Source organism: Physeter macrocephalus, chromosome 7 (assembly GCF_002837175.3).
Source record: "Physeter macrocephalus isolate SW-GA chromosome 7, ASM283717v5, whole genome shotgun sequence".
Classification (NCBI taxonomy): domain Eukaryota; kingdom Metazoa; phylum Chordata; class Mammalia; order Artiodactyla; family Physeteridae; genus Physeter; species Physeter macrocephalus.
In genome coordinates, this window is record NC_041220.1 from 72,390,095 (window position 1) to 72,415,044 (window position 24,950).

Consider the following 24,950-nt stretch of genomic DNA (forward strand, 5'->3'; position numbering starts at 1 on the left):
CTGGGTATATTTAGACAGTTTAATCAAGAAAACAAAGTTACGGTATTATGATTAGCCAAAGCTCTTTCTAGCAGACCACTGAATACAGCAAGTCATAACAAATGCCTTTCCAGAGACAAGAACAAAGCAAAATATTTTCTATTCATAAAAGGAGCTACCAGCATGCTTTGTGCCATTAAAGTTACTTTTCAAAATATAACCAGAAGACTTATGGTCTACTAGAAAGCTTCCACTCATCACAACACTATAACTACGCCACAGAAACTTTCATGACAAAGTCTCCAGATATACAAAGAGAAAACAACATTACTTAAAGGTATGTGGAAGCCTCAGTTAACAGGGAAATGAAGCCTGAGAACACAGAATACATCTAACAAAAAGAGAACAGAGTAGACACTGTAGCTGGCTATTCGTAAAGGACCACAGTTTCTCCCTATGGATCAATACTCTCTACAAAATAAACTGTGCCTTAATTATTGCTTATTTAAAATTACACTTTTACAGAGCTATTTAGTACCTGACGCAGAAAAACAATCACATAAGGAAGCATTTATTTGAGGTTTAACACGAAATCATACAAATAAAATTTGTATAAACACAAATCCACGTTGAGTCATAACAGATAGCAAAAGACAAAGTAAAAACAAAAACTAATTGGCGGCTATATACAGTTGGACACAGTCGTGTCTTGTACACTAGAAAGTCTTTTACAAAATAATCATCTTAGATCAACAGAAGACCAATCTTCAATGTCGTCCTGCAAGATGGGTTACTTTAGCAATCTCTTCCTAAAAACAAAAACAAAATGGCAATTAGATTTGTACAACTCTGACAAGCTTTCAAAGGTCCACTTTCATGAACTGTTTTAAGTTCTCACTAATTAAAGATCACATGCAAATTCATTGGCAAAACGCAGTTTGGGTAATTAATAAATTCACCCTGGAGTTCCCAAATGATATTAAAGTAAAATTTACTTAGAAAATCTGGGAATGCAGTCTTCCCATATTCACAGGTTGAACTGTGCTAGGTTCAAGGTCTACTAGAAACATCTCTAGTAAGCCACGTAAAATGCTATTACAAACATGAATTTCTAATAGGCTTGTATTGCAAGAAAACAAATTTCTGTGTGCATATGATCTTTAATTTATATCCCAGATTTTAAAGTTCTTGTTTTGGTTTGTAGATTTCACTATTAGCTATAAAAAGAAAAAGCAAGCATTAAATCTTAAAGAATGAACACTTAAAATGAGGCTCCACAATTGAAATACAACACTAAACAGAAGACCAAAATGATTAAGCTGTAAAAAGGCATTTATGTACTTTAACTCCTGTAAAAAACCATTTAAGTTAAGTTTAGACACTTAATCTTCAAAAAGATTAAAAAAGAAGCCAAAGTCTGAAGTTTTCCACTTTAATCTTTACGCTGGTACATGAAGTTGGAAGAGACCATACCACAGGACAGCGTTTTCTGGTGTATGCCTTGCGCTCTGCCCGCAACGTGCGACCCCCAGAGATAGACGTGGTCAGGGTGACACACGGCCTGCAATGAAGTTCCCGCTGGCGGGTACAAACAAGGTATAATGTCAGAGTTAGAAGACAACATTCCTGTTTTCCTTAAGTTGTACCCATTTCAGTACTTTACCTGTTAATAGTTCTAAAAAAGTTTAATTATTCCTCTAGACCACCTGGTACACAAAGCAAACAGAAAAACTCTTAAGTTTTTCTGTAATACTAAAGAAAGTGAGATAAAACTTTAAAGTTAAAGATCTATAGACACTTTAGGCAAAACAGGTTCATAAAGCAAGTAAAAAATTAACAATTTAGTAAAAACAGGCTACATGATATTTTGTTTTCACTTATTTTTCATTTGTCTATTGATCTTTAAATTAAATTAGAATTTCCACTGGTGTCTTGAACTCTTATACACACCTGTTTTCTCCAACGTCCCCTTTTAGTATGGCTGGTAATTATTTTGGTGATTGCCACCCCCTCGAGATGCCTTGCCGTAAGTGCTCTGTTGGCCTATTTTGAAAAAAAACAAAAAATTATGCTTAGCTTTTAATGAAATGGTTTCACTGTATATTTAAAAACTATTAAATATGCAAAATCCTCCATGGCAATTAAAATAACCAGATATTTAAAAAGTCATTATAAACTAGTCACATATCACATTCTAGAATGTTTGTAATGACCGAAGTCTCTGTATCAGTATAAGCCCCTATGACTATTAAATGTCTCAAAAATTTAACTCCAAACACTTCAAGATATAAAAAACACCCCCCCACAGTCTCAGAATGGGATTGTACTTTAAACACTGAATTTTAGTACCATTGGTTTATGAAATTAAGTTAAATATTCTTACCACTGTAGTCTGTATATCCCTGTCCATATCCATAGTTCCCATAGTTATACCCAGTATAATCATAGCCGCCATAGCCACTATAGTTTTGATCACCACCATAGGCACTATTGTAATTTCCATATCCTTGATCATAATAGTTATTAAATCCTTGGTTCCAGTTTTGGCCCTGACCTGAAACAATGCACAATGATTGTTAGGAAACAACTTCTGACCCCCAATCCTAACATAAAATGATGCGTTCCTGTCCCTCACTCTGCAAATCTTAAAAAGGCAGAATGGATACCTATATTGCTATCTGACCAAGAAAGTACTACTACAGTTGGCATAAAAAAGGGGGCAGAAAGTCCAATTGTGCCAGTATCAGGCTTCCTAAATTCAATGAAAAATCAGGACAAAGGAGAAGACAGAGTGTTTATCTTTAAAACAAGGACTCCTGCCCTAGAAAACCTATCATGCCAAAGTGTTCCATGTAATCTTAATTACGTTTAATGGTGTTATTTCCCCATCAGTAATGACACTGTCAAAGTGGCCATTTTTTTGAAGAGGTGAAACCAGTAAAAACAAAAGCCCACCCACTAAGCTGAGACACTAAGCATGTTGTAACAATTTAAATTTGGCTTTACTTTCCTATGGGCATATTCATATCCCGCAGTTTATAGCTTATAACATTGAGTCATTGCCCAGGAATTAAGTCTCACCTCGGCCACGACCCCTAGTACCACCTCGTCCACCAGCTGCAGCACCTCTTCCTCCTTTTTGTTGTTGCTGTTGCTGCCTATATACCTCTTTGGGTTGTGCAACTTTGATTTCACACTAAAAACAAAATTTAAAAAGCAAACAGAATTATTACCAATATTCTAATGTCAAGCCATTTTTTTCCTTCTCAAAACAGGCTGAGAAATTTCACTTTAAGAAAAAAGAGCATATTGTTCATTTACTATAATCAAAATGGCTTTACCTTCCCAGAACCAATTTGATGGTATCTGCTTTCTAACAATTTCTTTACTGGCTCTTCGTCTGTATACGTAATAAAACAAAATCCTCTTCTTTCATTTGTTTTTGTATCCATGGGAAGTTCAATATTTTCAATCTGAAATCAAGATACACATTCAAGGTCACCCACTAATGGTAAAAAGCTACCAAGATGTTTTAGAATGCCACAAGTCCTTTTCAAGCTTCAACATAACATGTCATTCTAACGAAATACTTTCTGTATAAACTACTGCTTTATCATCCACATCAAACTGGAGTGATCTGTTTCATCTATGGAGCATTGAGAAGGGAGAATAAAACCTTATTTAATACCATTTCTTACCCCACAGATGCCACTAGTTAATAAATCCAAACCCTAACCACACCAAAGCATCCATCTTTTTGCTAAATTAGTTTTCATTAGACACTAGTTTCCATTAAATTAGACACTAGTTTCCATTATAACACAGAAAACACTGATTAAGGTACGGTGACTGGAAGGGACTTGAGCAATAATTCAATCCCACCCTCATCCAACATTGAGTTTGCTCTGTAAGAACTGGGCCAGGGATAAACATTATGTAAACATAACAAATGAAAATACACGTAAACGTAAAAGCAGAGCGCACCTCTCCAAAGGCTCCAAAATATTCTTTAATTTGTTCTTCTGAAGTATCTGGGCTCAATCCACCCACAAAAACCTTTTTAGGGGGTTCCTTCCCTTTTAAAGCTTTGGCTCTTTTAGGGTCTATCAATTTGCCATCCAGCTTGTGTTCTTTCATTTCCAAAACCTAGAAGACAGATTTATTTAATCTGACAACATACAAGCAACCCTCTGAACAATTTGCAAGAAACACACAAAAGCACCACAATGCAATACATGTTCCTACCTTATCAACACTAGCAGCATCTTTGAAAAGCACAAATCCAAATCCTCTTGATCTTCCAGTGACTGGATCTGTTTTAATTGTGCAGTCTACAACTTCCCCAAATCGAGACAAATATTCAGTCAGATCTTTCTTGCTTGTATCCCAGCTCAAGCCTCCAATAAACATTTTACTAGAAATAAAAGTTGTTTTTTAAGGTTAGCAGCAACTACAACGATTACTTGAATTCTGAAATTACGTTTACGAAATAAAACTATAAAATAAGCACGGGGAAATACATCCTGATGTACAAATAATTTAACCCGTTTACAGACACACACGAACAAAACACCACAAAACTCCCCAAGTTCCTCACTTATTCAAACGGTGGACACCTTGCTCTCCTCACTGCACAATGCCAAGTTGAAACGAGACCAACGATACATGGTAAAGATTGTTCCCGACTAGAAAATCCAACTTTCTATACTGATCCCACACAACTTAGGCTCACCGTCTTCCTCAACTATCAAGCCAACGTTCCACCTAAAGAACTCATCGTCACACGTACTGGGGATCTGGGTACCAGTCGCCTACAGGTTCCCAAACCAGGAGTTCCTTAAATCCTCCCCCTGAAAACTGCGCGGAACCGTAACACAGACACAATGAAGAGGCGGCTGCAGCTGCAGCAAGGGGCACAGCGAGGCCGGCCCCTCCCCCTCGGGCCCCACGCGCGCCTGCGCACTCGGGACACAGACGCCGCCGCCCTCCGCCTCCAACCCCTCTGCCCTTCCCCCACCTTCCGCGGGCCTCTCGAGTCACCGCCCCCCCCCCCCCCCCCCCGGCTCCCACCTTCCCCCTCCCCCCAACCTAGGGGTGGCCCGCGGGCGCCCGGGGGGAGGCTCCAAAACATTCTTTATTTTGTTCTTCTGAAGTATCTGGGCTCAATCCACCCACAAAAACCTTTTTAGGGGGTTCCTTCCCTTTTAAAGCTTTGGCTCTTTTAGGGTCTATCAATTTGCCATCCAGCTTGTGTTCTTTCATTTCCAAAACCTAGAAGACAGATTTATTTAATCTGACAACATACAAGCAACCCTCTGAACAATTTGCAAGAAACACACAAAAGCACCACAATGCAATACATGTTCCTACCTTATCAACACTAGCAGCATCTTTGAAAAGCACAAATCCAAATCCTCTTGATCTTCCAGTGACTGGATCTGTTTTAATTGTGCAGTCTACAACTTCCCCAAATCGAGACAAATATTCAGTCAGATCTTTCTTGCTTGTATCCCAGCTCAAGCCTCCAATAAACATTTTACTAGAAATAAAAGTTGTTTTTTAAGGTTAGCAGCAACTACAACGATTACTTGAATTCTGAAATTACGTTTACGAAATAAAACTATAAAATAAGCACGGGGAAATACATCCTGATGTACAAATAATTTAACCCGTTTACAGACACACACGAACAAAACACCACAAAACTCCCCAAGTTCCTCACTTATTCAAACGGTGGACACCTTGCTCTCCTCACTGCACAATGCCAAGTTGAAACGAGACCAACGATACATGGTAAAGATTGTTCCCGACTAGAAAATCCAACTTTCTATACTGATCCCACACAACTTAGGCTCACCGTCTTCCTCAACTATCAAGCCAACGTTCCACCTAAAGAACTCATCGTCACACGTACTGGGGATCTGGGTACCAGTCGCCTACAGGTTCCCAAACCAGGAGTTCCTTAAATCCTCCCCCTGAAAACTGCGCGGAACCGTAACACAGACACAATGAAGAGGCGGCTGCAGCTGCAGCAAGGGGCACAGCGAGGCCGGCCCCTCCCCCTCGGGCCCCACGCGCGCCTGCGCACTCGGGACACAGACGCCGCCGCCCTCCGCCTCCAACCCCTCTGCCCTTCCCCCACCTTCCGCGGGCCTCTCGAGTCACCGCCCCCCCCCCCCCCCCCCCGGCTCCCACCTTCCCCCTCCCCCCAACCTAGGGGTGGCCCGCGGGCGCCCGGGGGGTCCCTCCAACCTAGTGGAGCCCAGCGGGCACGCGGGGGAATCGACTTGGGGAAAGAACAGGGGCAGCGCGCGGCCCCCGAGGGACGAAGGGGCGTATGCAGATCGCTGGGGGAGGGGGGAAAGAGAAGAAGCGTGCGGTACCCGTCATCCTGCTGATTCTTGCTCGCGTTGATCTTGGATCCCTCTGCGAATTCCTCTATGTTGCTGTACTCGTTCATGTCTTCCATAGCGGCTGAGTTGTCGGCCAGGAGGCGCTGGCGCGCAATCCGTGTCGCGGTAGCAGCGGCGGCAGAACGTTGTATGGAGCTGGATTTAAAATGGCGGCGGAAGAGATCCGGCCGCCGCCTGCGCCCTCCCTTTATAGCCGCCCCGCCCGCCAATCGGGAGGGCTGCTGGGCGGTGACGTGGCGCTGGGCCCGGCGCGCCCCCTGCCGGGCGGAGCTGGGAGCGAGCGAAGGGAGGAGCGGGGCGAGCTGCCGCGGCGCCCTCGGCCGCCAATGGGAGAGGCTGCGGGAGGCTAAAGTAGCGGGAGCGGAGGGGAACAATGGCGGCGGCACATGGGAAAGCCGGGGCGGGACCTCCATCGCGGCCCTTCCCCTGAGGAGCGAGGTCGCGGGTGAGGGGACGCAGGCTTGGGAAAAGAGCGTCAGAAGAGAAAAACGAAGGGGCGAAAAGTCCTGGGTCAAAAATCCCGAGCAGCGTCACAGCCCCTCTTGCCTTGAGAGCCTTTGTGTCTGGCGTCCGGTCCAGCCCACTCCCAGCAAAGAGCCGTCAACCCCGCCTTTTTCCGCCCTCGGTCCCCCAGTGCGGAGCTGCTGCTATCGATTGGCACCGGGGCCGCGCTGCTCCGGAAAAAGGCGGACTGCGCCCAGCGCCGGTGGCTGAAGCGGCGAGCGCGCCCTGCCGTCCGCCGCGCGCACGCGTGTTTTGTCCTCGAGCTGGCTGGAAGCAGCCGAACAGGAAGCGGGCGCGCGGCGGCTCCTCCGGACAGCTGCGCGGCGCGGGCGCCTCTTCCGCTGTCGCTACAGGCGCGCGGGCCGAGAGGGCGCGGCGGGCCTCCCTAGCCGATCGGCCGGAACCGGGGCCAACGCAGTCAGGCTGACCGGGATCCAAACGGCCTCTTTCGCTGGCTGTCGGGAGGAGGGGCGCGGGCCCGGTCGGATTACTGTAAAAATGCAAAAGCGGAGGCAGTGGGCGGGGAGGGGGCTAGGTGCCGTAGAGGGCAAGGGGCACTCACATCCCCGGCGCGCCACTCGCGGGGCTCCTGTCTGCACGTGCCCCGGGCCTCTCCCGCTCGCTCAACCAGTCTGCGGAGAGCGCGCGCCCGCGCACCGGGCTCCCGCGTTCGCTTCTTTGTTCCCGCCCACGCGAGGCCCATTTTGACGGATCGGGTTAGAGGCCCTCTAGCGGCCAATCGACGTTGGCGCCATTACCTCTCCCCGCCCCATCGGAACCTCGCGAGGACCGCCCCCTTTCCCTGCCCACGTGGTCTAGGCCTCCAGGCCCGGGCAGCTTGCGAGTTCAAGGTCCCTGTGCTGCGGGTTTCTCTATTTTCAGGGGCGCCGACGTGTCCTCTCCGCCTCGTGCGTCAGGCCGCGCGCGGTTGTGCGCTCCGGGACTCTTTTCGGGGCTGTCGGAAGCCCAGCAGGTTGCTGGGCGCAGCCGGCACGGCCCTCCGCCCTCCCTACCAGTAGGCCGATTCTCGTAGTAGCAGCCGGTGGGGAAATGGTTGTGCTTTCGGTGCCCGCCGAAGTCACTGTGATCCTGTTAGATCTCGAAGGTACCACAACCCCGATTGCTTTCGTGAAGGTGAGGGGCGGAAGGGAGCGGGGAAGTTACTTGTGCTTTAAAACAAAAATTTTAAACTATTGCAGACCTTGCACTAGAGACACGAGGCGTGGGAGAAATGGTGTGGCTTTGCAGCGGCTCTCGGATGGGAGGAGGTAGTCTGCGGCGGATTGCGGGGATGCTTTTCCTCACCATCTTCACCTTCCCGCGTCCCTGCCCTCGGTTATTTGCAGGTGGGAAGGGATGGAGGTGGTGGTGAAGAAGGGCCGAGGAGGGCAGGTCCGCCGCGGCAAGGTGAAGCGTTGTGGGCGCCGCCCGCCGGGCAGGTGTGCGCCCCGTCGCCCCGCTGGTGAGCCTTGTGCCGGGTTGGACCTGGCGAGGCGGCGGCCGCGATCTAGTGATCCTTGAGGCTTCTAGTCTCGTAAAATGGGAAGGCTGAAGGATGAAGATGACTTTTCAGGTACGCCTGGTGATAGGCGGTAATGGTTGCTCTTGGCCCTTTCCCACTCCTGCTCTTAGTGGCCGAAATGCACACTGTATGTTACTGGACTAGGCTAGCAAACGTCTAGATAACGTTCATTTTCTTCAAAAAACAATGGAAGCTTAAAATTCTTACCAAAAGCCTTCCTCCTAGGATGTCAGTGCTAACCAACACTTGTCTACACCTAGTTCACAAACTTACAACTTTGCATTAGAGCAGGTTCCTTTTTTATATATATTGTATTTGCCAGGATAAGTAAATATCAAATATTAATATAATTTTTTAAAGAATTCCTCGGGCCTGGTCTTCTCCTTATTTGACTTCTAGAGGTTTAAGATAAAAGTATTCACTAGAAGTGCTTGCGTGCAGTAATAACCGAGAAAGGAGGGAAAGTACAAAGTAGGAAAAATAATAACTGCTTTCCTGTAGTTTTCAAAGAAAAAAAGGATTCCTCATCTTTGTGGTTTATAGTTTACAAGTCACTGTCTCCATTCTGATTTTCTCTTGCTTGCCATTGTTATCAGGAGGCCTGGGATAATGACGGGACAGGTAGTTGTTATATGGCATATGTAGCGTTCTTGGAAAGTTGATTTAGGGAGTAAGATGCCTCATGCAAATCAATTTTGTGACAAAACATTATGTGTCTCTTTCACCTTTTTTACCCACTATGTCTTCTGTAAGATGACATGAGCCACTTCTTGGAATCTGTGTTTATGAAAGACTTATCCTGAGACCTTTCTGAGAATAAAAATGCCTTGATGATCTAAATAGATTTTTTTGTTTTGTTTCTTTGGTTTTGTTTTTGCTTTTGGCCCCGCTGCACGGCTTGCAGAATCTTAGTTCCCTGACCAGGGATCGAACCCAGGCCCCTGCAGTGGAAGAAGCGTGGAGCCCTAACCACTGGACCTCCAGGGAATTCCCAAATAGATTTTTTTTTTTGGATTTGACACCAGACTGCCAAAAAATGATTCGGGGTCTTGTTTAAAGGGTAGTTTCTTGTGCCTTGTTCTATAATCTGTTATTATTTTTATTAATATTAATCTATTACAATATAATTGTCTGTTAGTTTGTTATACATTAATTTATCAAAACCAGTGTTTCTAAAAGTATGTTCAGAAGAACATTAGGTTTGTGTGGCTGTTTATAGTAATTATGCATAAAAGGTTTCCATTATTAAATCCACTTTGGGAGAATGTTCTATATGTATTCAACCAGGTTTCTTTATTGCACGCCTTCTCAGTGCCTTTATATCCTGCACACACTTGCACACACACACGCATTGTGAGCCTTCAAGAGACTAGCATGTCATAAATTTATTTGAACCAGAAAAACTTTTAGCAGAGTATCTCTTATCTTTTTGAACACCTTTTAAAGAGATGCTAAGTTATATCCTTCTTGGACCTCTGAGCATGGAGCTGGGAATTGGGAGATGTTTGTTCTACTTGGGCTTTATTAGTCACATTAAGTGTGTGAACTTGTAGCCCTCCTTCCTGTGGAATGGTGTAAGGAAACATTGAGTAATGTATACCTGCAGCTTGTATACTTGACTCATCCTCAAAAACTTGGTGAGGTGTGTGTACTGTTTGCATTTTACTGATAGGAAACTAAGGCTCTGAAAAATTGAACAGTATGCCTGGGATCTGAAACCAAATTGTCTGACTCAACAACTCTTACTCTTTCCATTATTGCACTTGATCTCTGAAATGGGAACCACAGTGCTCGTTCCATTTTCTTTGCCTGGCCTTGTGGGTGTTAAATGACACAGCCGGTATGAGAGCACTTTAATCAGTATGAAGTACCATAAAAGTATATGGCAGCAAATTTCAATATACACCACCTCTAGGTGGTAGGTATAAGAGTGAGCCCTTGGAACAAAATAACTGTAGATGAGTCTCACTTTATCTGGGGGGTTGCTTCTACAGTCAGCGTACACTGTGAAAGTTGAGTATTTTCAAAAATTGCCCTTGAACTACCCTTAGGAAGTCAGTTCTCTTTGGAGATTGATTCCGTCTTTCAGTAAGTCATATGCAGCCATTTTTCCTTCAGGGTTGAAACGTATCCCTGCTTCTTCCTTTGAGTATCAGAGGAAGTTGGTTTGGGATTAGGTGATGTAGATGAAAAATATATTGTGTCAAACTTTAGCCTCACAATGAACCATTCATGCTGTAAGAGACACTGAGGAACTGAGACTGTCCAAGGGAACAGAACACCTTCATTGAGTAGAATGGCAGACAGATTGCCAGCACTGGTTATGTTTTTTTTTTCCCTTTCTCTCTCTATCTCTCTCTCTTTTCTTTTTGCTGAGCACTTAGAGTTGAATGTGTATATGATGCAACTTAACTATATAAGATGACACTAACAGTCCTGGATATCTTATGGGATACCATAGAATCCTCCCAGTTTGGGTTCTCTGAGGACAGGCTGTTGCTCTATCAGGGCACGCCTTCAGCCTTTGGGCTCTGGGCAACCATAAATAATGTTTTTACTTCCTGCTATTATGTCTTATTTTCTTTGGTCAAATTTCTAGAGAGGGAAGGGTTCCTAGGTTGGATCATCTAGTCAATGTCACAACCAGCTAATTAATTTCTCATATGAATCAACTGATGCCTGGAGGGATGTCTTTGTGAGGATCATCACATGTGTTGGGGACAGAGCAGCAATAGATGGTTCCCAATGCATGTGAGTCCTCAAAGCCACCAGCCCGCTGCAGGACGTGTGCCTCTGGAGTTTCTTTTCTTTTCAAGCGCTGACTCTCTGCAGTGGTGATCTCCCAACATTTTTTGGTCATGTACATCATCAGCAGAATTGGAACAGGCACTACCAATAGAATTTATTGTGTACACATATTACTGTACTATTATTAAGTTGTAAAGTAAATTGGAATTTAAAGATGAGATTTAAATAATAAGTGTAAATGAATGTTACTGTATTCACTTCCCTTCTCCCCGTGAATCATCTTGCATGCATCTCACAGAGCCACTGCTTGATCTTTGTCCATGTGATGTAATATTCATTTTCTGACTTTGTGCATTGTATTATTCCAGTGTTTTTAGTCTGTAAGCTATGAAATAACACCATTACCAGTCCTTGTGGTTATCCTGTCAGGAAACTTGAACTATTGTTTTTGAGTTGGAGAAAATGGTGTCTTGCTTCTGAAAATGCTCTATAATTTGGTGCCTGTCCTGTCATTACTTGTCAAGTTAGTACATGTAACAACAGTTGCGGCAGTTATGTTCTGTGAAGTTACTGTGAACGCCATCTTAGCAAACACTGAATCATTGCCCCTAGAGAAAATGCAGGGTTTGGTTCCTGTGAGCCTCTGCACAGCATATTTGTCAACTGATCAGTACATAACCTTGTTTTATGTGTGTTTCTGTTTGCCTTATTTAATATATATCGTTGATCCATTAACATTGAACTCACTGCCAGTAGCGCTATAGCTTATGCTTTAGTGAAGCTTATGTAACACATGTGTTTTCTCTGTAAGGCAGCTTTCTTGCCTTTAGGAACACTAGACAGCACTTTGCTTGGGGACCATTTTAAACTGCACACTCACCAACAAAAAGCACAAAATGCGAAAAATGTGGCGCTAAGTTGACCTTGAAAAGGATATTTGTTTAAAATATGAGGGGTGAAGTAAGAAGGCAAAGCATCACATACTGGGAACGTGTGCATCTGGTTTTTCACAATTTTAGCTGTTCTGCTCATGTATGTACCTGTCCTCAAAAAATTGGGGAAGTGAAGTGAGTAATGATTTTGGGGTTACAAATAAATTTTAGTGAGTAGGAGAATTTGCAAATACAGAATCTTTAAATAATGAGGATTGGCTTCATAGAGTAGTATTTATAAGGATGGGCTTGGAGACTGCAAGTCTTGATTAGCATTCTGGCTCTTCCCTAAAAGACTTATGGCAAGTTAGTTAATGTCTCTGGGTCTAGGTACATATTCCCTCAACTGTACTTTGGGGATATCAACCTCATAAGGCTACTGTGAACATTTAATGAATGTTTAGCCCTTGAAAAAACTTTATAAAAATATGGGCTTCCCTGGTGGCGCAGTGGTTGAGAGTCCGCCTGCAGATGCAGGGGACATGGGTTAGTGCACCGGTCTGGGAAGATCCCACATGCCGCGGAGCGGCTGGGCCCGTGAGCCATGGCCGCCGAGCCTGCGCTCCGCAACGGGAGAGGCCACAACAGTGAGAGGCCCACGTACCGCAAAAAATAAATAAATAAATTTCCATCAATATTTCATCCACCATCTCAACAAATCTTGTCAGGGAGTAGTTGGCAGGGGGCAGTAGCAGGGGCGAGGGCATGTTTTTCACTTAATGCCTTAGGAAAACTTTTTGTGCTTGGAAATAAAATCTTTGTAATAATTAAGAACCTCTCATTAACTGAAAGTATGAATCTGATTAGAACATTTGTCCCTAAAATATAGTAAGTGGGTCATGGTGAGTACCCTTGCCAATGGCTCTTTATATCTGTGCTTCTCAGACTTGAATGTGTTTACAAATCATGTAGAGATCTGTCTAAAATGTAGTTTCTGATTCAGAAGATCTGGAATGGAACTTTTTTTTCATTTTTTATGACATTTATTGTTTTCTTTCTAATTTTACAAGCAATATATGTTCATTGCAGACAATTAGAAATACGTAGAAGCATAAAGTAAAAATTAACAATCACCCATAATCTCCACTCCCCAGAGATAACCGTTGTTTGCATTTTGATGCATTTCCTCCCAGTGTCTACATATTTTTTTAAATGGAAGTATAATTGACCTACAATATTATGTTAGTTCCAGGTGCACAACATAGTGATTAGATATTTCTATACATTACAAAATGATCACCATGATATGTCTGGTTACCATCTGTCACCATACAAAGATATTACAATATAATTGACTGTATTCCTCATGCTAAACATTTCATCCTCATTTATTTTGTAACTGGAAGTTTGTACCTCTTAATCTCCCTCACCTATTTCACTAATCCCCCAACCCCCTCCCCTCTGGCAACCACCTATTTCTTCTCTGTATCTATGACTCTGTTCTATTTTGTTATGTTTGTTCATTTGTTTTTTTAGATATGTGAAATCAGATGGTATTTGTCTTTCTCTGCCTGACTTCATTTAGCATAATAGCCTCTAGGTCCATCCATTTCACAAATGGCAAGATTTCATTCTTTTTTATGGCTGAATAATGTGGGACAGAACTTGATGCTGAATTTCGAACAGGTTCCCAGGTGATACTGTGGTCCATGGACTGAACTCTGTAGTTAGGCTTTTTTTTTTTTTCCTTAATAAATCTATTTTATTTATTTATATATTGGCTGTGTTGGGTCTTCGTTGCTGCACATGGGCTTTCTCTAGTTGTGGCGAGTGGGGGCTACTCTTTGTTGCGGTGCACAGGCTTCTCGTTGTGGGGGCTTCTCGTTGCAGAGCATGGGCTCTAGGCACATGGGCTTCAGTAGCTGTGGCACATGGGCTCAGTAGTTGTGGATCTCGGGCTCTGGAGTGCAGGCTCAGTAGTTGTGGCGCATGGGCTTAGTTGCTCCGCGGCATGTGGGATTTCCCAGACCAGGGATCGAACCCGTGTCCTCTGCATTGGCAGGCGGATTCTTAACCACTGTGCCACCAGGGAAGTCCCTGTAGTTAGGCTTTATACAAATTCGTAAGTTCTACCTGAGCTGAGGTCTGTTAGCGCTCCTCTTTTCCAATGGCTCAGAGGAGGTGATAGAGCAGACCAAGGGTGTAGGTGAATTAGGGGAGGTCTGTCATCATTAACAGAACCAAAACCTCTCAAAAGTCAAGTAAATTGATAAAGGAGAGCAAGATGATGAGATAAGCTGGTATACAACAAAGCATTAAGCAAGTGGCCACTTCCCCAGCTTTTGTAAATTGTCTTCCAGAAACTGAACTGTAAAAACAACTTTCTTAATAATAGAAATAGTAAGGAGTTATGTATACTTATAGGGAAGCAGGATAATAGGCCTGAAAATTCCTGACAGTTCTCCAGAATTCCTCTGCAGCTACCTCTTCTCCCTCACTACCACCATCTTAGGTCGTTTTCTAGATAATTTGTTAGTAGAAACATTCACTGAATGTCTGTACAACAGGGACCTGAAGAATAAGGCTTTAAGTGTCCTGGCAGATGGGCAGGTGAGTAGTGCCTTGCTTTAACCTGCTGTATTAGTTCCTGTGGCTGCTGTAACTAATTGCCATAAGTTTAGTGGTTTAAAACAGTACAGATTTATCATCTTACAGTTCTGGAGGGTCACAACTCTGAAATAGGTCTCAGTGAGCTAAAAGGAAGGTGTTGGCACGGTGTGTCCCTTCTGGAGACTAGGGGAAAACTCTTCCTTGCTTTTCCAGCTTCTAGAGGCTACCCACATTCCCTGGTTCTTGGGCCTTTCCTCTGTCTTTAAAGCCAGCAGTGTAGCATCTTCAGATTGATCCTTCACTCTCTGACTTTGACACTCCTACTTCCCTCTTTCACTTACAAGGACTTTGATTATATCAGGCCCAACCAGATAATCCAGGGTAATCTCCCCATCTTGAGATCCTTAATTTAAATCATGTCTGCAAAGCCCCTTTTGACGAGTAAAGTAACATAGTCATAGGTTTTAGGGATTAGGAACATGTACATTTGAGGGTAGGGGGCAGTTTCCTGTCTACCACACTTGGCTAGCACCACCATTTCTGACTAATAGATCCCTTTACAGGTTCTTGGCTACATCAGAGTTCGGCTTTATAGTAGCTCCAATTTTGTTTTGAAATTTATTATTTATGGTACTGGATAGGATCTATAAATTTTTTTAAAAATTGAGTTTTTTTTTTTTTTTTTTTTTTTTTAAGATTGTGTTTCTCTTAAGGATTGTGGTGGTGTGGAGGTTGGTAAAGACAGTGTTTAAGGGACTGGAGTTTTACCTTAAAGAACAAGATATTTGGCAAGGTTCGAACAGACTAAGGGAAAAGAAGAGATCTCAAACTGAATGTTCTATGTTAGAAAATATGAATTAAGCAGACAAATCCTTGATCCTATAAATAATATTTATTTGAAGTAGCAGATACTCATTTAATTGAAAATCAAAATGATAAAGATATTGAATCAATTAACAGCAGAATCATGTTTGTATGCTTTTCTGACGTTTAATGAATTTCTTTGGAATATCTTGATATTTTATGTTAAAGCACTTTTAGAAATAGCTAATACATTCTTTTTTTTTTTTTTTTTTTTTTGGTACGCGGGCCTCTCACTGTTGTGGCCTCTCCCGTTGCGGAGCACAGGCTCCGGATGCGCAGGCTCAGCGGCCATGGCTCACGGGCCGAGCCGCTCCGCGGCATGTGGGATCTTCCCAGACCGGGGCACGAACCCGTGTCCCCTGCATCAGCAGGCGGACTCTCAACCACTGCGCCACCAGGGAAGCCCGCTAATACATTCTTGATTGTTTAACAATACTTGCAATTTACTCTTTTATGTTCTCTTATATTCTAACAATATATTTTGGAAGATAATAATCAGGAAATGTTGAAATTGACATTTTTTTCTAATGAAAACGGTTATGTTAATTTTATGGTCTTTCTAAGAAGAGAGCTTGTGTTGTCTGATAGTATCTCCCAACTTTAGTTAAATATCCATTTGGTAAGTTTTATCATTCTGCTCTCAATATGAAACTGCTAGAAGACTACCCACAAGGGACAGCAACCAGGAGCTTGCTTCCACCTGGGCTGTTTATTATTGATTCTAGTAATTGTAATTGTGTCATTTTCCCTGGCTTCATTCAGTCTAGGGATTTAGGCTTTTCCGTCTACAAGAATGGGGTGGTAGGATCTGTCATGCTTATAAGGTAGTGATGAAGATTGAGATAGAGTGCAAAAACCTTTGAAAAATATAAAGCCCTGTAGAAACACTGATTATAATGCAGGAAATATCAGACTGTTTGGTGGAGACAGAAAGCGCTTATGAAGGGTCAGTGTGGAAAAGGGGGAACTAACATTTACTGAAACCCACTGTGATTACCTCCGCCTCTGCTTCTTGTGGCCCTGGCCAGAAATAAGTTAAGAACGAGATGCAGAGCTTGGCTAACCTCAGAGAACTTGAGGAGGCACTGGAATGGCAGGACTGCCTTGATAAGTAGCTGTTGATGGGTTGATTAACATTCCCCAAACCTTCCCAGTTGCTCAGGATTCCTAAAGGGAGATAAACCCATGGTGGTATGTGAGAGGAATTTTGTTGATTCAACTTGAGACAAGGGGAGGAGCCTTTGGAGAATCACTGTCTTGAGTCTGAGTATATCATGAGGTGGATTAGAAAACACCTCCCACCTTAATTTCTGGTCTCTTATTGTCTACCGACTCCATATCATGGCATTTGCATAATCTTTCCAGCCTAATCAATCCTCCCTTCTTTTCCCTCACATTTATTTGAATACCTATCATGTGCCAGGCTCTGCTAGGCAACCAAAATCCTTAAAGATGCTGCTGCCACCCTTAAGGAACCTAGTAAGGAAGACAGGAACATTAACAGCAGGTTGTCTTTGCACCATCGGACTCCTTTGTGGTTTCCTGTTGGGCTCAAAGATAGTTTCAACTCCTCAACTTCAGTGAATTGGGTTTTCCAACTTTCTATTCCTCTGTTTCTTTACACTTTTTTTGTTATAGCTGAACATGCCCATTTGGGTCATGCCACACTTTCATGCCACCACCATTCCTCCAGCTTGGGATGTCATGCTTTTTCCTCTCCAAGTGCAGGTGGGTTCCATGTACTTATTAATTTAAAACATATTTATCGCGTTAGGTTATGGGAATACACAGGTAAGACCTGCTTCTGCTTTCAAAGGACTTCTGTTTAAGCAGGAATTTCAAAATCCTCTCTCCCTTCTTTGCAGGGCCATGTATTTGCCACTGTAGCAGATGCTGCCTTGTGGTGTTGTCTGTGTGTGCTGTCTTCCAGCAATGCTGAGAGAGCGCCTTAAGGGCAGAAAGCAGAGCCTGGCATAGTACTTGCACATAAGGCATTCAGCAAATGCTTGTTGATGGTGATACGATGCATTCCAGAATGGGCCTGGGAGGGGTTGGTATTGCTTCTCCCCCTTCTGCTATCCGTGCTATTTCAGATTTCCTCAAGGTGATACTTTATCTTATTTGCACAGTATGCAATTTAACTGATGTATTTCTAGAGTCTCATTAGAATATTCATTGACCCAAGATTTCTAAAACCTCTGAGTTTTAGAGAAAGAAGTCAGTTAACAAATGGAAATTAAAAACCATAAAATTTTTTTTTTTTTTTTTTTTTTTTTTTTTTTTTTTTTGTACGCGGGCCTCTCACTGTTGTGGCCTCTCCCTTTGCGGAGCACAGGCTCCGGACGCGCAGGCTCAGCGGCCATGGCTCACGGGCCCAGCCGCTCCGCGGCATGTGGGGTCTTCCCGGACCGGGGCACGAACCCGTGTCCCCTGCATCGGCAGGCGGACTCTCAAACACTGCGCCACCAGGGAAGCCCCATAAAAAATTTTTGATTAACAATTTAAGTATTTAAAGAGCTAAATACGTTATTCTGTGGAAACTTGTATCTTTAATGTGAGGATAGAGGAAAGTGTTTTTTCCCCAAAATTTTTCCTCAAAAATTAATTCACACTTGTTATGAATTGCAAACATTACAGAAGAGTATAGTGTAGAGAATGAATGCCCTTTCTGCTCCTACCATCCAGCAATAGTTATTAAGAGTTTGGTGAACATTCCTCCTGATTTTTTTCCCTATGCATACAGTAAAGTCACTTAGATCCTTGAAAGAAATGTAGTCACATTGACCCCCAAAAAGGTACCAATTCTAATAAATAACCCCTGTTTTGAAAATACATAGATAAGCCTTTATCTTGCTCAGATAAACTTTTAAAGGATATCCTGTGTTTAGCTCTGAAAAGTCCTACCTTATCTGATGGTTCTTAAAATTTTCCATCCTTACAGCTCACCCCATGTCACCCCTTCACTAAAAAAAAAAAAAAAAAAAAAAAAGGAGTATTCTTTTTACAGTAAAAGCTTATTTTTGTATAAAACTTTAGATTTTCACATTTATTAACTCACTTAATTTTCAAAATTAGTTTTGGTGGCAGTAGGGGTCATAAGAGGGGTGGAAGCCAAGCCACCCTGACCCTTTTGCACTTGGTTCTCCATCACCTTTCTGCATTGTGTGGAAAGTTGGTAGCTCTGTCCTCATAGGCCCTACTGGAAACTCATTGGACCCTTCCCAGGGGACTCCATTTCAGAAGCATGGATTTCTTTTCAAACACAGAATTCTTTAATACAGAAAAGCGTTCTTTGTCTTCTGGGTATGTACGTGAGCGGTTCATTTCTTAACTTGATTTTCTTTTCAATGATTCATTATGTGACCTTCTAACAAGTTCCTTTTCTTAAGTCTAAAAAGTGTGGAGCTGATACCCTTTACTGAGCAGAGAAAGACTAGCACATGTGGTTTGGAAACTAGTGGTAATCCTGGCAGTGGGGCCTGGGTGGGACTTCAGAGAGGAGCTCCTGGTTAGATCGGCGTTTGGCAGCTAACCTGGTGTGCTCCGAGAGGCTGACTGACTCCTGCCCCGGGCCTTGTGTGGGTCCCGTAAGCTAATTAGATCCCTTCTCCTGGGATGATTGGGTTCTGGGGATCTGACGCTTCAAACTAAAAAAAAAGACCTGTGTGATAAACTGTAACCATAGTTTCTTAGTTTATACTTAACCTTTATGTGCCTTTGTGAAATGGAGGAAATAAGGGCACTTGTTTCATAGAGCTATTATGAGGATTGAAATGACATAATTCAGGCCATTCATTAATCAATTGATTGAGTAAATTTGGAGTGCCTTGGGAACAGTGGCAGATGGTGAGAAGTGATAAGATTCTGGATGTATTTTGTAGGTAGGGCTGACTCATTTGCTGATGAATTGGTTGGATGTGGCATGTGAGAGAAAAAGGAGTCAAACAGGACTCTAAGGCTTTTGGCCTGAGCATCTTGGCAGGATGGAGCTGCCACTTACTGAGATGGGGGAGATGTGGGAGGAGTAGGATTAAGGGCTAGAAGCAAGAATTTAGTTTCAGACATCCAAGTGGAGATATGGGGTAGGCAGCTGGAAAAAATCAGTCTGGAATTCAGGGAAGAGGTCCAGGCTAAAGCTGTGGATTTGGGGGTCATCAGCAACAGATGGTATTTAAAATCATGGATTAGATGAGATCACTAAGGATTGACTGTAGAATGAGAAGTGCCTGGAATAGTGAGGGCTTAGTCAGTGTTGGCAGTTATTCCCACTATTACTACGATTACTCATATTATTCCTGCTTATTAGAACTGTTAACAGAACTGCCAGGTGAACCAAAATCTCTCATTCTTTTTAGTACAAATCTCTTTGAGAAAAGTGGTATTAGAAGTTTCTATAGAGAATATAATATCAGTATCCAGGGATTTGGGTGACCCTAATGAGTTGTGGTCCCTGAAGTCATTCACCCACAGAGCTGGATAGGCTCAGGCATTAGAATTCAATAGACCTGGGTTTGAGTCTTGGCTTTACTTTGTACCAGCAGTGAAACCTTTTTTTTTTTGGACAATAAAATGATTTTATTTTATCAAGCAATATTCTGTTAAAATAAAACAGCATTCAAGGAATTTAATGTAACCCAGTAACATACTTCATATTAGCATTCATCCTCAATATTAAAACATGTGGCATTACTATACAGTTTTCAAATGCACATCATAGTCACTTAATCTGTCATGTCTTATTAGAATCTGCTTTCAAAAATGGTGTTGTTCCTAGTTGGAAATATAATATTGATTATATGATGATAAAATAAGCCAGCTGTAGTGGGCTGAATGATAGCCCCCCAAAAGATATCCGTTTCCTAATCCCTGGAACCTATGAATGTTAACTTACTGGAAAAAAGGAGTATTACAAAGATGGAGAAATCACCCTTGATTATCTGGTGAGCCCTAAGTTCAATGCCAAGTGTCCTATAAGAGACACAGGGAAGATAGATGCTCAGAGAAGGAGGAGGGCAGTGTGAGCACAAAGTCAGAGATCGGAGCAATGCAGCTACAAGACGGAAAGCGGAAGCGGCGAGGAATGGAACCTCTCCTAGAGTCTTTGAAGGGAATCAGGCCCTGTCAACATTATGATTTCAGATTTTTGGCCCCCAGAACTGCAAGAGAATAAACATCTGTTGTTTTCAGCCTCACAGTTTGAAGTCATTTGTTACAGCAGCCATAAGAAACTAATACAACACTATTTAAGAGGTGCTTTTTTCAAGTTTAATTATTTTTAAACAATATGAATGATAAATAAGAACTTTAAAGAGATCTTTTTTTTTCATGGGCAAACTACATACATTTATTTCATTGGATTTTAGATTTTTGATTTTTCAGATCAGCCTCTTCTATTAAATAGCATCACGATTAAAAAAGTACAATAGACTAAGATGCAATCTGGAAGACGAACATATAAAAAGGAAAATAGAGATCACCATATCTTAACCATTCGGTGATTGCTCAACAGTTTAGTGTATTTTGTCCCAGTATATGTGTTCTACATATATATTTTCTGAAGTTGACACTATTCACTATAGAGTGAAACCTTTTTGAACCTCAACTTCTTCATCTATTCAAAGGGGTCACCTTGCACAGATGATAGGTGGATTCAAGGAAGTAAATGTCAGTTCCTTCCCTGTCTTCTCTGCTCATAGGGACTAGGACTCCATCCTAGAGCCAGTCAGGGTTCCCTCTCTGCAACTCATGAGATACTGATATTCTTTCTGTCTTTGTGCTTCTTTTTAAAACCTTATCCCAACTACTAGCCCCTTGTAATGATAACCTTCCTTTGTGAGATGTGATTCATTGCAATTAATTAGTTTATAGTTTATCTTTCTTTAATTACAGTTTAATCTTCTTAATGGGATTTAGAAGACACTTGTCTTATGAGCAACACATTTTATTAATTCTTTTTGAATGCAGATGATGAAATCTAATGTTCATTCCTAAAGGCTTCAGCTTTCAAAGGGGAACGGTTATGTCTCTGCTTACCCCTTGAAAATAGGGACAGCAAAGTTATAATTTCTGAGCCCCAGTGGCCCTTTGTAGCAGCCAGAGCACCGAAACTTCTTTTGGTAGTTCCTAGTATGGTCTTCAGGAAGGATATTTAAGGAGTAATTCTAATACCACAACTGCTGAAACACTCTGATGGATGGCATGAGCCACTCCAAGAAGTAGTAAATTTTCCATTGTTAGAAGTGTTCAAGCAGGTACAGATTTCCAGTTATAAAACAAATAAGTCATGGAGATGTAATATATGACACAGTGACTAGAGTTAATGATACTGTATTGTATATCTGAAGGTTGCGAAGAGAGTCGATCTTAAAAGTTCTCATCACAAGAGAAGAACTTTGTTTTAACTGTGTCGTGATTGATGTCAACTAGACTTATTGTGATCATTTCACAATACATACAAATATTGAACCAATATGTTGTACACCTGAGACTAATATAGTGTTATATGTCAGTTATATCTCAATTAAGAAAAGACTGCTAATTAAACTTAAAAGCTTCTGCACAGCAAAGGAAACCATAAACAAAATGAAGAAACAACCCACAGAATGGGAGAAAATATTTGCAAATGAAGCTACCAACAAGGGATTAATCTCCAAAATATACAAACAAACAGCTCATGCTGCTCTATGTCAAAAAAAAAAAAAGAAACAAAAAACAACCCAATCAAAAAATGGGCAGAAGATCTAAATAGACATTTCTCCAAAGAAGACATATAGATGGCCCAAAAAAGCACATGAAAAGATGCTCAACATCACTAATTACCAGAGAAATGCAAATCAGAGCTACAATGAGGTATCACCTCACACTAGTCAGAATGGCCATCATCAAAAGGTCTACAGGGCATTCCCTGGCAGTCCAGTGGTTAGGACCCTGTGCTTCCACTGCAGGGGGGATGGGTTCGATCCCTGGTCAGGGAACTAAGATCCCACGTGCTGTGTGGCACAGCCAAGAAAAAGAAAAAAAAGAAGTCTACAAACAATAAATGTTAGAGAGGGTGTGGAGAAAAGGGAACCCTCCTACACTGTTGGTGGGAATGTAAATTGGTACAACCATTATGGAGAACAGTGTGGAGGTTCCTTAAAAATCTAAAAATAGAACTACCATATGATCCAGTAATCTCACTCCTGGGCATATATCCAGAGGAAACTTTCGAAAAAATACGTGCACCCCAATGTTCATAGCAGCACTATTTACAGTAGCCAAGACATGGAAGCAACCTAAATGTCCAGCAACAGGTGAATGGATAAAGAAGATGTGGTATATATATGCAATAGAATATTACCCAGCCATAAAAAAGAATGAAATAATGCCATTTGCAGCAACATGGATGGACCTGGAGATGATTATACTAAGTGAAGTAAGTCAGACAGAGAAAGACATCATATAATTATCACTTATATGTGGAATCTAAAAAATGATACAAATGAACTTATTTACAAAACAAATAGAGTCACAGATGTAGGAAACAAACTTATGATTACCAGCGGGGGAAGGTGGGGAAGGGATAAATTGCGAGATTGAGATTGACATATACACGCTACTATACATAAAGTAGATAACTAATAAAGACCTATTGTATAACACAGGGGACTCTACTCAATACTCTGTAATGACCTATATGGGAAAAGAATCTAAAAAAAAGTGGTTATATGTATATGCATAACTGATTCACTTTGCTATACAGGAGAAACTAATACAACACTGTAAATCAACTATACTCCAATAAAAATTATTTTTAATCTTAAAAAAAAGACTATACACTTTCACTGTAGAAATAGGTATGTCAAAAAAAGGGTTTTTTTTTTCCCCTATGTACCTCATGACCCAGAGAAACCTTTGTAAACCTTTATGTCCATATTCTCTTAGATTTTGTTTTATCTGTTAGACATTTCCGAAAATACGATTATGCTCTATTTTTTATTTTTTATTTAGAGAATGTGAATTTTTTTAAAGTTAATTAATTAATTAATTTTGGCTGCGCTGGGCCTTCGTTGCGGTGTGCGGGCTTAGTTGCGGTGTGCGGGCTTAGTTGCGGTACGTGCGATCTTAGTTCCCCAACCTGGGATTGAACCTGGGCCCCCTGAATCAGGGGCATGGAGTCTTTAACCACTGGACCACCAGGGAAGTCCCAAGAATTGTGATTTGTTCTTAAGATCCATCAAGCTACTTGATTTTCCTTTGCTTTTTAAAAAACTTAATTAATTAATTAATTTTTGGCTGTGTTGCGTCTTCGTTGCTGCGCGTGGGCTTTCTCTAGTTGTGGCGAGCATGGGCTTCTCATTGCGGTGGCTTCTCTTGTTGTGGAGCACAGGCTCTAGGCACACGGGCTTCAGTAGTTGTGGTGCGTGGGCTCAGTAGTTGCGGCTCACTGGCTTAGTTGCTCCGTGGCATGTGGGATCTTCCCGGACCAGGGATCAGATCAAACCCATGTCCTCTGCATTGGCAGGCGGATTCTTAACCAGTGTGCCACCAGGGAAGTCCCTTCCTTTGCTTTTTATCCTCTGAGATTAATACAGAAATAATAGCCCACCAATATTGCCTTTGTGTTGTTTAATTTTCTGGCTGGAAAAATATTAAGTTCTCAAATACTATAAATAATTTGCACTGTGTGGTTCCTTTGGAAGCCTTTTAAAATAGTTTCTTTAAATAGCAGTAGTATTACCCATTACTTTTTTATTACCCATTTTCTTCAAAGGAGACTTGAGTAAATATTATAGCAACAATTTTATTTTTATTGATTCTATGACATTTTCATTAAAACAGCCTCTTGACCATAAAGCAAATCCATATTTGGACTTCTGAACATTTATGAGGCGACTTCTTTAATTAGATAGTCAGAAATATTGTAGCCCTAATGGAGCTTTTTCAGAATGCTGTCGTTGAGCTGTGTAGAATAAAGTAAATTTCTGCTTGCAGAGTATCCCATCTAACATTTAGTGGAATTTAATCATAGTCCCCTGAAAGACAAGTACTCTCATTTAGTTCTGTAGCCTTTTGTTATATGTACTACTGTAACAAACCCGTAGGTGACTGATGAACTAAAAATATTTACACGCTTATAGAATCCTGGGTTTATTGTAGCATTTTTACATACTACAGAATTCTGAAATTATCTATAAATGGATTATAACTATAACTGAATTTAAAGTATTTATCATCACAGTTATTTCTGCAATTAATTTTAAAGCCTGAAAATTTTCAATGGGCAGGTTTGGGCAGTAAGTACTAACTTTAAAAAGTATTTTTAGGGCTTTCCTGGTGGCGCAGTGGTTGAGAGTCCGCCTGCCGATGCAGGGGACACGGGTTCGTGCCCCGGTCCGGGAAGATCCCACGTGCCGCGGAGCGGCTGGGCCCGTGAGCCATGGCCGCTGAGCCTGCGCG

The 24,950-nt window shown here is 42.0% G+C and overlaps 2 protein-coding genes across 3 annotated transcripts in view; one reads left to right on the forward strand and one right to left on the reverse strand.

Moving 5' to 3' along the window:
* Positions 1-480: 480 nt before the first annotated feature.
* On the reverse strand, positions 481-7,180 carry HNRNPDL (heterogeneous nuclear ribonucleoprotein D like). The gene is made up of 8 exons (XM_024115395.3): positions 6,363-7,180; positions 5,350-5,518; positions 3,964-4,125; positions 3,321-3,452; positions 3,061-3,175; positions 2,363-2,533; positions 1,930-2,022; positions 481-788 (listed from the first exon to the last, which is right to left on the reverse strand). Exons 1-7 carry the CDS (start codon positions 6,803-6,805, stop codon positions 1,952-1,954), a joined length of 1,263 nt encoding a protein of 420 aa, XP_023971163.1. The 5' UTR covers positions 6,806-7,180; the 3' UTR covers positions 481-788; positions 1,930-1,951.
* A 527-nt stretch (positions 7,181-7,707) lies between these two features.
* ENOPH1 (enolase-phosphatase 1) overlaps positions 7,708-24,950 on the forward strand; it is a 36,968-nt gene continuing 19,725 nt past the window's right edge. The window contains exon 1 of one of the 2 annotated variants that reach the window (XM_007127565.4): positions 7,708-8,030. In XM_007127565.4, coding sequence (XP_007127627.2) covers positions 7,947-8,030 — 84 coding nt within the window. In that variant the 5' untranslated portion in view covers positions 7,708-7,946. The remainder of the gene's footprint in view (positions 8,031-24,950) is intronic. The other variant, XM_024115440.3, reaches the window with a different exon arrangement.